This window comes from Myxine glutinosa, chromosome 2 (genome assembly GCF_964187855.1).
Source record: "Myxine glutinosa chromosome 2, kmMyxGlut1.1, whole genome shotgun sequence".
Taxonomy (NCBI): domain Eukaryota; kingdom Metazoa; phylum Chordata; class Myxini; order Myxiniformes; family Myxinidae; genus Myxine; species Myxine glutinosa.
Genome location: NC_136262.1, coordinates 117,723,906 through 117,739,863, shown reverse-complemented (window position 1 = coordinate 117,739,863; position 15,958 = coordinate 117,723,906). Strand labels below are relative to the sequence as shown.

Below are 15,958 nucleotides of genomic sequence, written 5' to 3'. Positions count from 1 at the left end.
CTGGAACTCACTACCTCACACCATCAGAGACTCCTCCTCACTCACCACATTCAAAACATCACTCAAGACCCACCTGTTCAACACTGCATTCAACATTTAACCCACAGCATCTAACCCCTGACTATCTCCTCTCCTTCTCCCTCCTTTGTGCTTTGAATATTTCCCTATTGATTCTTCTTTTTTTTTTGCAATTGTTTTTATGTTTTGCTATGCATTATGTTTTGCACTCTGTCAAAGCGTCTTTGGGCTCCCTGAAAAGCGCTATATAAAATAAATGCATTATTATTATTATTATTATGATCGTGAATGGCAGAGACAATAAAGAGGACAATAAAGACAAAAACAAAATAATAAAATAAATAAATAAATAAATAATTCACAAAATAAATACATAATTAGCAAAATAATAAATTGCTAATGAAATAACTAATAAACAAAATAATCAAATAATAAAGATAAAAACAAAATTATTGTTTAAAGACAAAAAAATAGGCAATAAAGAGGATTTAAAGAGAGTGCCTTGTGATACGTTATTCCCATAGAGAAAGCTACAGTAGTTTGGTTTCTATAGAGGAAACTCGATGATTGGTTGAACAACAGAGATTAGTTAGAGTGTTTTTCTAAAATGTTGAAATTAACGAACAATGCATAAGAATGTAGACGTTAGGTATCGTCCATACATCTAGTTATTGTGTAGGTTTGGCTCTGTGCCATAACTTTGCAAGCTAAGCCTGATGCTCATGAAGCAGGAAGTGATCCAGTATGGGGGATCTGCTCTGGCAAATGAGAACTTCTTTCTTTGTGAAATGACAGGCTCAGAATCTTTGGTGAGAATGTCATCAACGTCCCCGTTCCATCTTACTGGCATCTTTTCGTTAATGAGGTTTGTTTTCACAACCAGGCTCGCTCTCACTTTCCACCATAATCACTTATAGCCACCATCAATCACGTTAACCACCTCCAACACCATGTCCAACAGCACCTCCAACACCATGTCCAACAGCACCTCCAACACCATGTCCAACAGCACCTCCAACACCATGTCCAACAGCACCTCCAACACCATGTCCAACAGCACCTCCAACACCATGTCCAACAGCACCTCCAACACCATGTCCAACAGCACCTCCAACACCATGTTCAACAGCCCCTCCAACACCATGTCCAACAGCACCTTCAACAACATGTCCAACAGCACCTTCAACAACATGTCCAACAGCACCTCCAACACCATGTCCAACAGCACCTCCAACACCATGTCCAACAGCACCTCCAACACCATGTCCAACAGCACCTCCAACACCATGTCCAACAGCACCTCCAACATCATGTCCAACAGCACCTCCAACACCATGTCCAACAGCACCTCCAACACCATGTCCAACAGCACCTCCAACACCATGTCCAACAGCACCTCCAACACCATGTCCAACAGCACCTCCAACACCATGTCCAACAGAACCTCCAACACCATGTCCAACAGCACCTCCAACACCATGTCCAACAGCACCTCCAACACCATGTCCAACAGCACCTCCAACACCATGTCCAACAGCACCTCCAACACCATGTCCAACAGCACCTCCAACACCATGTCCAACAGCACCTCCAACACCATGTCCAACAGCACCTCCAACACCATGTCCAACAGCACCTCCAACACCATGTCCAACAGCACCTCCAACGCCATGTCCAACAGCACCTCCAACACCATGTCCAACAGCACCTCCAACGCCATGTCCAACAGCACCTCCAACACCATGTCCAACAGCACCTCCAACACCATGTCCAACAGCACCTCCAACACCATGTCCAACAGCACCTCCAACACCATGTCCAACAGCACCTCCAATTCCACCAGCACCGGCCCCACCACAGGCATTATCTACAGGAACAGTGAAGTCTAATTTATTTTTGCCATATACTCAATACATTTGCATTTGAGATAAATAAATAAAATGAATAAGAGGCAAGAGTACAGAAGGTCAGCTTTTACTTTTTATGCTGTAAAACAACAGCACTTTATGTTCTGCACAGACCCCCCAACCCTGTCTCTCCCATTTTAGGTAAGTATAAGTATTCGAACAAATGACTCACAGGTGTCTTTTGTTGCTCAAGTGTTTCTTGTTGCATTGATTGTTTACACATAATAGAGATGTGAATATCTAGTCTTGGTTTTGGCCTTTGCTTTTACCTTGGGAGTCTGCCTTTCATAAATCAACATGTTGGCAGTTGGCATAAATGGACATGAAGAACAGAGAACTGTCTAAGAAAGAAAAACAAACAATTTCGAAGCTGAAAGAACTGAAGAAATCAATGAGGACTATAATGCAAAATTTAGGCAGAGCAAATACAACAATTTGGAATATCTTGATGAAGAAATAAACCACGTGTGTACTTAGCAATAGACAATGACCAGGTCAGCCAAGGAAAACAACTGCAGGTGATGACCAGAAAAATCATCAGAGCTGTGAAGAAAAACCTAAAACAACTGCCAGTGACATCACCAACAACCTCCAGAGTGCAGGAGTGAAAGTGTCACAATCTACCGTTCGCAGAAGACTTTGACAGCAGAATTACAAAGGCTACACCGCAAGATTCAAACCTCTCATCAGCACCAAACATAGAAAGGCCAAATTATAATTTGCCAAGAAGTACAGAGGTGAGCCAGTGAGTTTCTGGAACAAAGTTTTATGGGCAGATGAGACCAAGATAAACCGTTAACAAAGAGATGGAAAGGTAGAAGTGTGGAGAAAGGAAGGAAGTGCATATGATCCAAAGCATCCTCCCGCATCTGTGAAGCATGGTGGACGTTGTGTCAAGGCTTGGGCTTGCATGGCTACCTCTGGAACTGCCTCACTCATCTTCATTGATGATGTAACTAATGACGGCAGCAGCAGAATAAATTGTGGTGTACAGAAACTTTTTGTCTGCCTATGTACAAGAAAATTCCTCCAAACTCATTGGGCGGCGTTTCACCATGCGGCAAGACAATGCCCAAAAACACTCTGCCAGCGCAACCAAGGAGGTCATCAGGGGAAAAGTGGAAGGTTTCAGACTGGCCAAGTCAATCTCCTGATTTATACCCAATGGAGCACTTCACTTGCTGAAGAGGAGACTAAAGTTAAGAACCACCAAAAATAAACAGCAACTGAAAATGGCAGCAGTAAAGGTTTGGCAAAGCTTCAAAGCTTCTTAGTCTCAAAGGAAGATACGAAGAGTTTGGTGATGTCGATGGGTCACATGCTTGATGCAGTTATTACATGTAAGAGATATACAACCAAATACTAACTTTTATATTACTTCAACTGACTTTAATCAGTTTCAATACTTATGCTTACCTAAAATGGGGGAATTGAACATAGAAAGTGCTGTTGTTTTTCAATGGCAAAACATATATACATATAAATACCAAGGAATAAAAGATGATGTTCGGTACTTTTGCATCATCTTTATCTTTTCATCTCAAATCCAAATTTCTTGAGTAAAACTTATGTTTTGTTGTGAATGTCTTTTTGACCTGTTTCTAGTGAATGTCTTTTTGACCTGTTTCTTGTGAATGTCTTTTTGACCTGTTTCTTGTGAATGTCTTTTTGACCTGTTTCTTGTGAATGTCTTTTTGACCTGTTTCTTGTGAATGTCTTTTTGACCTGTTTCTTGTGAATGTCTTTTTGACCTGTTTCTTGTGAATGTCTTTTTGACCTGTTTCTTGTGAATGTCTTTTTGAGATGTTTCTTGTAAATGTCTTTTTGACCTTTTCTTGTGAATGTCTTTTTGACCTGTTTCTTGTGAATGTCTTTTTGACCTGTTTCTTGTGAATGTCTTTTTGACCTGTTTCTTGTGAATGTCTTTTTGACCTGTTTCTTGTGAATGTCTTTTTGACCTGTTTCTTGTGAATGTCTTTTTGACCTCTTTCTTGTAAATGTCTTTTTGACCTGTTTCTTGTGAATGTCTTTTTGACCTGTTTCTTGTGAATGTCTTTTTGACCTGTTTCTTGTGAATGTCTTTTTGACCTTTTCTTGTGAATGTCTTTTTGACCTGTTTCTTGTGAATGTCTTTTTGACCTGTTTCTTGTGAATGTCTTTTTGACCTCTTTCTTGTGAATGTCTTTTTGACCTGTTTCTTGTGAATGTCTTTTTGACCTGTTTCTTGTGAATGTCTTTTTGACCTGTTTCTTGTGAATGTCTTTTTGACCTGTTTCTTGTGAATGTCTTTTTGAGATGTTTCTTGTGAATGTATTTTTGACCTGTTTCTTGTGAATGTCTTTTTGACCTCTTTCTTGTGAATGTCTTTTTGACCTGTTTCTTGTGAATGTCTTTTTGACCTGTTTCTTGTGAATGTCTTTTTGACCTGTTTCTTGTGAATGTCTTTTTGACCTGTTTCTTGTGAATGTCTTTTTGAGATGTTTCTTGTGAATGTCTTTTTGACCTCTTTCTTGTGAATGTCTTTTTGACCTGTTTCTTGTGAATGTCTTTTTCACCTGTTTCGTGTAAATATCTTTTTGACCTGTTTCTTGTGAATGTCTTTTTGACAAGTTTCTTTTGAATGTCTTTTTGACCTGTTTCTTGTGAATGTCTTTTTGACCTGTTTCTTGTGAATGTCTTTTTGACCTGTTTCTTGTAATCTTGTGAAGCTGTGCCTATGATAGATTTCATTAGATGGTAATTTGCTGATGTTTTTCTTTTTCTGCTTCAGGTTCTAAACCCATTCTACATGTTCCAGGCACTGAGCCTGGCCCTGTGGTTTGCTGAAAATTATTATTTTTATTCTGCTTGCATCCTCATCTTGTCAGTCGTTTCCATAACGAGTGCATTGTACCAGACTCACAAGGCATGCTTGAACTCCCCTAACCCCTGTTCCTTCCTGCCCTCCCACCATCCTTCCTGCAAGTGATCCTGTGCATGCTTCTATCCATGTGCGCTCCCCTCCCTTGCCTGCTCCTGCCCGCACTTCCTCCCACCCGTGCCCACTCCATGTGTGCTCCTGCCCATGCCTGCTCCTGCCCGCACTCCCTCCTGCGCTCCTGCTCGCGCTCTTTCCCACCTACCTGCGCTCCTGCCACTCCCCCACTTATCCTGCTTGCATGCTCTCTCTCCCACCTGTGCTCCATCCCTCCCACCCACTCGCGTTCCTTTCCGCCTGCCTGAGCCCCTTCCGCCTGCCGCCTTTGCTCCTTTCTTCCCATTCACACTTCTTCCCACCAATGCTCACACCTCCTCCTTCCAATCCATGCTCCATACCTTGCCCTCCATCCATGCTCCCTCCCTTCCTCTTCCATCCACTCTCCTTCCCTTCCATCCACTCTCCCTCCCTTCCCCTTCCTTCCACTCTCCCTCCCTTCCCCTTCCATCCCCTCTCACTCCCTTCCCCTTCCTTCCACCCTCCCTCCCTTCCCCTTCCATCCCCTCTCACTCCCTTGCATCCACTCTCGCTCCCTTCCATCCACTCTCCCTCCCTTCCCCTTTCATCCCGTCTTCCTCCCTTCCCCTTTCATCGCCTCTTCCTCCCTTCCATCCACTCTCCTCCCTCCCACTCTCCCTCACTCATATCCACTCTCCCTCCCTTCCCTGCACACTTCCTCATGCCTCCACTCCATTCATGTATGTGTGCTCGTGTGCACATTTTCTCTGCAGATATGTATAAATTTGTCTATATTTAGTCATTGTTGGTTTGTGAGTGTCTTTTACAAACTTTCTTATTGTTCTTGTCTTTGCAGCAAGCAGTAGCTTTGAGAGACATGGTGAAGACAAATGTTTCAGTGTGTGTCCTTCGCTCAGATGGTGGTGCATGTACACACACATACACCTGTACACACCTGTACACACACAGACATACACCTGTACACGTACACATGTATACACACGTACACATGTATACACACGTACACATGTGCACACACAAACACCTGTACACACATGTACACACTACGCAGGTACACATGTTCTCCTCTATTACCTTTCCCATCCTTTACATTTTTTACCTTCCCTCTGGTTTTCTCCAGGCCCCGAGACGATTCCATCGAAATTTCTTGTTCCAGGAGATGTTGTGTCCCTCTCGCCATCCCTCACCTCTCTGAACACGGAGCTCTCGTGTGATGCGGCTCTGTTGTCGGGCCTGTGCAGGATGGATGAGAGCACGCTAACCGGTAAGAGCCCAGCTTCTCTTCCTCGCCACATGCACCTGCTTTGTCTGTGCTCCCTTTTAACTTCCGACATCATCAGTTAACATAGTTAACATAAGCTGTACTTCAACATCAGTACTCGTACATGTCATTCCGACATCATCAGTTAACATAATCTCTTCATCTTGAACTTCAACATCAGTACTCGTACATGTAGTGGTTACATGCTCTTGTCCTCTGTTTTCCCCTGTATATTGTCTGTATTGTTCTAACGCGGTGTGTAGGTGCCTTAATGTATGGTAGATAATGCGGTAATGATAGTTAATGTATGGTAGATAATGCAGTAATGATAGTTAATGTATGGTAGATAATGCGGTTATGATAGTTAATGTATGGTAGATAATGCGGTAATGATAGTTAATGTATGGTAGATAATGCAGCAATGATAGTTAATGTATGGTAGATAATGCGGTAATGATAGTTAATGTATGGTAGATAATGCGGTAATGATAGTTAATGTTTGGTAGATAATGCGGTAATGATAGTTAATGTTTGGTAGATAATGCGGTAATGATAGTTAATGTATGGTAGATAATGCGGTAATGATAGTTAATGTATGGTAGATAATGCAGTAATGATAGTTAATGTATGGTAGATAATGCGGTTATGATAGTTAATGTATGGTAGATAATGCGGTAATGATAGTTCATGTATGGTAGATAATGCGGTAATGATAGTTAATGTTTGGTAGATAATGCAGTAATGATAGTTAATGTATGGTAGATAATGCGGTAATGATAGTTAATGTATGGTAGATAATGCGGTAATGATAGTTAATGTATGGTAGATAATGCGGTAATGATAGTTAATGTTTGGTAGATAATGCAGTAATGATAGTTAATGTATGGTAGATAATGCGGTAATGATAGTTAATGTATGGTAGATAATGCAGTAATGATGGTTAATGTATGGTAGATAATGCGGTAATGATAGTTAATGTATGGTAGATAATGCGGTAATGATAGTTCATGTATGGTAGATAATGCGGTAATGATAGTTAATGTTTGGTAGATAATGCAGTAATGATAGTTAATGTATGGTAGATAATGCGGTAATGATAGTTAATGTATGGTAGATAATGCGGTAATGATAGTTAATGTATGGTAGATAATGCGGTAATGATAGTTAATGTTTGGTAGATAATGCAGTAATGATAGTTAATGTATGGTAGATAATGCGGTAATGATAGTTAATGTATGGTAGATAATGCAGTAATGATAGTTAATGTATGGTAGATAATGCGGTAATGATAGTTAATGTATGGTAGATAATGCGGTAATGATAGTTAATGTATGGTATTAGAAGAGTTGGCTTGCACCAGATCGTTTGCGTGGGGTAAGTATTCCATAAATACCATCTGGTTTTCCTTTGCCATACCTCCATATGGAGTACTCCTGCAGAGCTGTCCCAGATCGTCACAACCCTTTGGGGATGCGGGAGGGCATAAAGGGGTAATGGTGGAATCAACATACTCCATGACGTGTTTTGACTTTACATCAACCCTTAAAAAAATCATTGATAAATACTCTTTGCCTGATTTTTCTACTTCAAGACAAAACCAACTTTAAAAAACCCCCCCAAAAAACCCTGTTGTGGTCCCATGTGTGGTTGGGCAGGTGAGAGTGTGCCAGTCAGTAAGCTGAGCCTGCCAGGTGGTGCAGTTGGTGATCCAGGCGGTGCTGTGAAAGAACCTGGAGTTGCCAGTGTGGATGGTGGTCAGATGACATACTCGTGTGACACACACCGGAGGAACACACTGCTGTGTGGCACAACACTGCTTGCCACGCACGGATCGCACTCTCCAATCGCTGTTGTTACTCGTACAGGTGTGAGTGTGTCTCATAGTTTGTATTTGATCACCTGACCATTTTGAAGGCTGTTTTGTCTGAGTTTCTGTATGTTCATGTGCGTGTTTTGTCTCACATGCATTCATATTTTTGACTGAGAACATCAAGGTAATTTCAAGACCTGAACTTTACACACATCAATGACGTAAATGCAGATTTTTTTTTTCCAAATGCTGAAAATATACATGCCTTATATGAACATATGCAGGCCTTACATTAACATATGCAGGCCTTACATTAACATATGCAGGCCTTACATTAACATATGCAGGCCTTACATGAACATATGCAGGCCTTACATGAACATATTCTGCCTTACACGAACATATCCCACTTACATTAACATGTCCAGGCGTTACATGAACATATCCAGTAAATACCACCGTGGCTTCGCTGATGGAAATACTAAGGTTTATAAGGGGTGTTCACTGTTCACAGTTTATATGGGGTGTTCACGGTTTATATGGGATGTTCACGCTTTATAAGGGGTGTTCATAGTTTATAAGGGATGTTTTTTTTTGGGTTTTTTTTTGTATACAAGATCGAGGCTCGTGAAAGAGCTAACATTAATCACACAAAAAGTCAAACCGACACACAAAACACAAAACATAAGGGGAGCGGCAGACAAGATTGGGAGAGAGGGGGAAGGACACAAACACAACATTTGAGAGCAGGGACAACGGGAGAAATGTGGGAGGGGGAGGGCTTTGGGGGAGGTGGGAGAGGTATAAAACATATGAACACAGCAAGGACTTCCAGGAAAGAAGTTGGAATTTCCAAAAAAAAAAGTGTATCGGGTGAATTAGTGGGGGTAGAAAAGATCAAGGTTTTGGATGGGGGAAGATAAGAGATGGTGGTGAACAGCTGTTTTAAAGACCTGGAGGGAGGAGTGGGATTGAAGGGATTGGGGGAGTTTGTTCCAGAGGCGGGAGAAAAGGGGAATGAAAGAGTGAAGGTGAGCAGAGAGCCTAGATTTTGGCAGTTTAACCATAAGAGGGTTGCTGGCAGATCTTGTGCGACCTGAAGGAATATTGGGGGGACAGAGCACAGAGAGAGCTGGGGGAGCAAGGCCGGAGAGGAGTCGGTAGAAGACAGAAAGACCACCAACCTGCCTGCGGTGAGTGAGTGAAAGGCCCTCGGAGTTAACTTCATCGCAGGAGATTCCAATGATTCTGAAAGTTTTGGTTTCAACAGCGTGAAGCCGAGCTAGGTGTGAGGCAGGCGCACCAGCCGAGAGGGAGGAACAGTATTCCATTGAGCTGCGGATGAAAGCCTTGTATGTGGTGAGGAGCTCAGGTGTGCCAAGGAAGGACTTCGCACGACGGAGGATGCCCAGTCGGCGACTGGCTTTGGAGGCCAGCTTGGAAATGTGGTTTTCCCAAGAAAGATCATGGCAGATAGTGAGACCCAAAAGCTTGGGCGACAGAACTTCTTGGAGAGGATTGTTGAGAAAGTAGATGGGAGGGTTTTCCAGTCGGTCCTTTCGGAGAGACATTGTAAGAGTGTGCGATTTGTCAGGATTGAAAGACATGTTCCACTTGTTTGACCAGTCTGTGATTTTTCCAGGTCTGCAGAGAGTGAGGAGGCTGCAGACTGCCGATCTGAGGGATGAGGAATGGAGCGGCAGATAGTGGAGTCATCAGCAAAGAGATAGAGAGGATTTTCCAGAGAGTCGGAGAGATCATTGATGAAGACCAGAAATAGCACAGGGCCCAGAACACTACCTTGGGGAACTCCAGCCAGAACAGGAAGGGGAGATGAGAGAAATCCATTCAGGGCCACACGTTGCCTTCGACCAGAGAGGAAGTCCGCAAGCCATGAGTGCAGATTTCCATGGATACCATAGGAGGAGAGTTTGGTGAGCAGAGCTGGGTGCCAGACCGTATCGAAGGCACGTGATATGTCAAGTGAGACAGCTCTGATTTCCTGTTTGGTATTGAGGACCTCCATCCATTGTTGAGACAGCAGAAGCAACATGTCCAGAGTAGAATGACCTGGTCTGAATCCAAATTGATGATCAGAGATCAAGCCATTGGAGAAGAGGAAGGATTTCATATCCGAAGCAATGATGGATTCCATGACTTTGCTGATAATTGGAAGCAGGCTGATTGGTCTGTAGTTGCAAGTGCTAGGTCCCGAGAGGAGTCACGGCAGAAAAATGTGTTATTCTGTGTGTCAAAGATCAATAGTATTCAAAAGTACAATCAATATGTCCTATGATGGTACCATCAGTTTTGCAATATATAACTCACTGTGCTCCAAGTGAGTGTAACAAGAACATTCCCCAATGTCTCTAATTCCCGGCTCCAAGACGAAGTTGATTCGCTCCAGCGATCGCTAGGACGATGTCCAAAGGACCAGAATCCCAAGAGGATGGCCAGGGCAGTCACACAGCCGAAGCTGTACAAAGGCGCCCTCAAGGCGACTGGGAAATTCAAAGGCGCCCTACAGGCAACCGAGAGATCACACCCTCGGGTATGGACGAATTAGCCTTCAAAAATCCGCGTCACACACACGCCCCAGATCGACGTCTGAATGCGGTGAGAATTGTCGAAAAGAAACGAAACCGCGAGCGAAGCACAAATCCTGCGTGAGCCAAAATGGCCGACGACCCGGTCTCGTGGCACACGGCACGGCGATGATTCTCTCCTGAATCGATCACAAAACCTGACATGCAGGTTGACCGGTCACTGCAATGACAACTCCGTCGTAGGAATTCCTCTCCCGGAAACCTGAAAGTTCGCTCGTGACTCTGGCTCGCCAACGTTCGCTTCAGAACCCGGAGCAACTCGGCTTTCTTCTCCGACTCATTCGCTCCTCCCTTTTTTCTTTTCTGCTTCTTCGTCTTCGTGTTCCCGATCCGGTTTCATTTTTAAAACATTCCTTTTACCTTTTGACAATAATAATTACTATTTCCCTCAAACAACAATAATAATAACACATGGAACCAGAAATGTCTCAAGTGGATGAAAGCCACCACAACGGAAGTGACGAATCTGTAACACAAGGATCTGTTTTTGCACATTTTTTGTGTAAAGCGGTAATGTTTGCTGATTTCCAAGATGCTGGCAGATGACCTTGAGCAAAAGAGAGGGTGAAAAGAACAGAGAGAGGGGGAGATACAGCGGCAGAGCAGGATTTTAGGACCCGAGGGCTGATGCCGTCTGGTCCAGTTGCAGAATCAGAGTCGAGGTTTGACAGAAACTTCTCCACCTTGTCAGGAGAGAAGGACACAGAATCCAGGAGCAGTTGGGTTCGACTGGGAAAGGTGGGAACAGAGAGAGATGGGTTTGGGACACAAGATTTTGAGGCAAACACAGAGTTGAGGCATTCGGCTTTGTCACATGCGGTGTCAACTGTGTAGCCATTTGAGGTAAGGGAAGGGATGGAGGCGGAACAAACACCAGAAACGGATTTGACCAGACGCCACCAGGATTTGGAGGAAGGAGACAGGTTTGAGAGTTCAATCTTGAGTGTGGAGAGATAGTGCTTCCTGGCACTCCTGAGGGTGGACACACACTTGTTCCGAGCTTGGTGGAAGGAACTGAGATTGCCTTCAGTTTGATTCGCCTTCCATGAGGCAAAGGCAAGTTGTTTCAGGGCAACTGCCTCACCACAAGATTCAGTGTACCATGGACGGGAGGAAGGGTAAGACAACTGAAGACGAGATGGGATAAATCTGTGCATGAGAGAGAGCAGTTTGCTTTGGAAGAATTCCCAGGAAGAATTTATGTCAGAGGCAGTAGAGATGGGAGACCAGTCCAGATGATTGATGGCTGCTTGCAGACCATGCCAGTCAGCCTGAGTGAAATGCCAGACTCGTCGGCGCTGAGGAGCCTCTCTGAGAATGGCCAGAGAGATTTCCACTTTAACAAGCACATGATCAGAAGAACCGATTGGAGCAGAAGAAGAGCAGCAGACATTTGCAGGGAAGTTAGTCATAACCAAGTCCAGAAGAGAAGATACTCCATTGACTGAGATCCGGGTCAGGAAATTGACAGATTGTGTCAGTCCCAATGAGTCGCAGAAGTCCTTTGCTGAGGTGCCATGGCTGGTGAGAGATGAACCCACACCAAGCCAGCTGGCATGATGACAGTTGAAGTCGCCACATATGAGGAAGAGAGAGTTTGGATGAGTTGATAGAAGTTGGTCCATGTTATCCGACAGCGAAATGTAAATGGAGTCATCACTGTTTGGAGGACGGTACAGAACACATATGAACAAAAGGTGGGAGCGGAGAGGAAGCCGTAGCCAGAGGTACTCCTGGGGGTGAGGAGGAGATAGGGCAGTGCAAGGAGAGTGAGGAAGAGAGTTTTTGATAAAGATAGCCACCCCACCACCAGGACAAGGATCAGCTCTATCATACCGGAGGACGGAGTAACCAGGAAGAGATATTAAGGAATCAGAGACATCTTGAAGGAGGAAAGTTTCTGTTAAGCAGATCAAGTCTGGATTGTTAGAAGCAACCTGAATGGAGAGATCAATCAGGTTTGAGCGAAGGCCCCGGATGTTTGAGGTCCATACCGTTAGCGTGTTGTAATAAACCACTGAATAAAACACTGAAGGGGAAAGTTGAAACATATTTAAACAGAACCGTGAAGAACAATCTTATATTCACAAAAATACCAACGGGGAGAGGGAGCCGAGAGGGACACCACGAGTCACTTGAACAGGGCAAAAGGTGGAAGGCAAGGGGATAATGGGGGCGGGCGGGACAGCGCACATGGACAGAGGCGCACGATGGAACAAAAGCACACGAGGAGAAAGGGAAATAAGTTCTTTTCTTTTTTTCTTTTTGGGGGGGGGGGGGGGGTGGGAGGGGGGTTACAACGTTAGACAAAGAGTAGATGTTTGGTGAAGTTTGGGGGAGAAGTTAGGGTTTGTGAAAGTTAAACACCGAGAAACTTCCAAGGGGCACACTATAGGTTCACACACCGAAAGATAAATACAGTTTCGACAAAATACAATTGTGAACAGACTTAACTTTGAAAACGTGGAGACCCTGTGGAGCTTCGAAAATCCCTGCCGTCGTCTCCAAGATCTCGCGAGATCTCCAATATCTCCAAGATGATGGTAGAGATTTAGAGTTTGGAGGGGAGGATGGAAGTCATGTTTTCACCCCTGTCTGTCTGTTATTTGCGAAAATCGAAGATTTTTCAAATACTGACGTATAATAGTTTGTCTTGCGCGTTATTGTCTGTCTGTATTGTCCATCGCCTACACAATGGCGGATTAACGCACGGGCACAGTGGGCACGTGCCCAGGGCCCCCAAATTCCATGAGGTCATGCAACCAATGCATCCCGAGATAACGATAGATGAAGATAACGAGAGATCACCGATGGTGGATCACAATATTTCGAGATGAGACCGAGGGTGGGTCCCACTTTGCTGACAAACCAATCACCTTGTGAATGTTGATAAACACAGCACAAAGGGAGTGCTCCATCTCGAGGAAAGAAAGCACTATCACGTGATGAATCGATGAAAAAATGTTTTCCTGATGTTGAACTAGACAGGACTATTACAAAATTAGGGGATGAGGTTAGTATTAGCAGAAAAAGCAGGTTAAGTAAAATAATAACTACATTTGATGTATACAAATGCAACAATAATCACAATAAAAATTTGTATAATTCCTAATGTCGATATTGTTTAGCAAATGCACACTATATTATTGTCGTGTGACTACGCTGTAGTGAACATCGCAGGGCGACGGATGACAAAACGAGCTTTAACTCCGAGGCGTTCAATCCAATTGACCTTCTTTATACGCCAGGGCAAGGAGTGGGGGAAGGGCCACGAGTGCTTACCCGCACGGGTCCACCGGACGTCTTCGAACCTGCGATAATTAACTCAATCCAACACGGAATTTTAAATGAACAAAAATACCGGCTTTATTAAAGAAACGCCGGTAACAAAATAATGCATGGTAAAATTAAGATGCCGAATTGGGACGTCCCCACACAGACCCATATACACACAAAGGGAAAAATAACTGGACAATAAATATGTGTTATTTTGTGGGCACTTAGCTCTGAGTGGCTCTTGAACCCCGTCGGGAATCGCCCAGGCCCCGAGCGCACAATCTGGGTGCGGCACTGGCCCAGGCGGGAAGTAGGCCACAGTGCGCCCTCGTTTACTCAGCCGCGCTCTTCCTCATCGTCCGCCTCACCAGCACTCACGTCTCTCAGCGCAAGAGCGCTATGAACTGTGTCTGTTCGTTGTGAAATCCCGAAGCAGAGAGAGCTTGTCGGCGACCATTCGTTATCAAAGCCAGATAACCGAGAGAGAAGTCAAGAGGAAACAACACAAACAGTGGTCGCTTTCCATGAAGTCCAATCGCACAAGAGGACAAAATGTCGGGACTCAAGTCTTTTATTCCCCGATCTTCCACCTCCTTCGATGACGTTCGTGCACTCCCCAATCAGTGGCCGCCATCCCATCACTCCATGGTCCCTGACCAATCACTGCTCTCTGGGGCATGGCCTTATGGCCCTGCCTGCTTGATGCGGTGATGTCGCAGCTGGCAGTGCCAGCGGTATTGTTCAACATCTGGTTCCGGTTGGTTTTATTTAGTGTTATTAATGCGCGATTTATTGCTATGTGTGTGTGCTGCGTGTCATAAGGAACAGAGGAAAAATAACAGAGGCCATTACATACAGGGGATTAATTACCCATAATCGCTAACTAATTAACATAACCCCACCCCTCGTGATGGGAACGAAGATACGCTCTTGCACGACATCTGGTCTAAACGAATTTCCTACTTATGATACATGGGGTTTCTTCTTCTTCACGACAGTCGGAGCACAGTACCTATACAATTCTACCTGGACTACGGTAATCATTGCCTACCCCCTACAAACATAAAAATATTGTCCTGTCAGCCCTGCAGTTGACACTGCTGGGTGACGAATAGCTGTAACGGTTTTAACTCCGAGGAGCGTAGCCGAAATTATGACGGTCTTTTTTATGGCGCGCGTGGGACAGAAGGCAACGGGGTGCTTACCTGGACAGCTGCCACACGGGCTTATTCTCAGACCCAACACCATGCAAACAAGACACAACAAACGAAATGCAACAATAGGGATTTAATGAAAGTCAATGTAATGAATAAAAATGAAATGTGAGGTAAAATAAATCCTACTTTGAGATGTTTCTATTCAGACACAAATACACAACAGGGGAATGATAATAAAAAATAAATGTTCCTTCTAGTCGGCCGGCACTCAGCTCTGGTCTTTATGAGCACTTTGGTGGGGTCGGTCGATGAGAGGACCGCACGTCAAACCGCATGAGAGGACCGCAGGCAGCCAAACGTCTCCCGCTCAATCCCAGGCCAGCCAGCACAACACGGCCCCCAGCTCCCCCGTATAGCACCATAGACCAGACCAGCAACACCTCCTCCTTCGACTATTCAAAAGTTCCACAAAGGCTCCAAAAGCTCTTTTCACAAGCGCACGAGGGCCACAAGCAGCCGAGCCACCCGAGAGACAAAGCCAAAGAAAGCAAGCAAGACGCTTTCTTCTTCCTGCTCTCTCAAACCTTCTGGCTCTGATGTCATGCCGTTCAATGACCGAGCTCTGTCGAATTGCCCCATGGTCTTCCTTGACCAATGACGACCCTCAGGCGAGGCCTGCTGGCTTGCTATCCCCTGGAGGCGGAGTTTAGCTCTCGATCGAGAACATTCGGCCTCTGTCAGCAATTATGCTGGTTATTGTTGGTTAATGGGAGGTTGTTGTTATTGTTGCTGTTGTAACTGAGGTTTTATGGCCAGCCTTGTTACAACTGCAAAAACATAGGGAAAAACCACAGGGAGCAAGCACAGACTGGGGCAAACGAGCCTTTGACCCTACCTAGTTAACACAACACCACCCCCCGTGTGGTGACACGTAAACGATCTTAAGCTCACAGTTTCCCTACTTAAA

At 44.5% G+C, this 15,958-nt stretch overlaps 1 protein-coding gene across 4 annotated transcripts in view; it reads left to right on the top strand.

Moving 5' to 3' along the window:
* Positions 1-15,958, top strand: part of ATP13A2 (ATPase cation transporting 13A2) — a 249,877-nt gene that overhangs the window by 104,628 nt on the left and 129,291 nt on the right. For 3 of the 4 annotated variants that reach the window (XM_068107317.2, XM_068107316.2, XM_078771508.1), the window contains 5 exons: positions 814-883; positions 4,696-4,830; positions 5,717-5,783; positions 6,002-6,145; positions 7,798-8,007. In XM_068107317.2, the coding sequence (XP_067963418.2) occupies positions 814-883; positions 4,696-4,830; positions 5,717-5,783; positions 6,002-6,145; positions 7,798-8,007 (626 nt within the window). The remainder of the gene's footprint in view (positions 1-813; positions 884-4,695; positions 4,831-5,716; positions 5,784-6,001; positions 6,146-7,797; positions 8,008-15,958) is intronic. The other variant, XM_068107318.2, reaches the window with a different exon arrangement.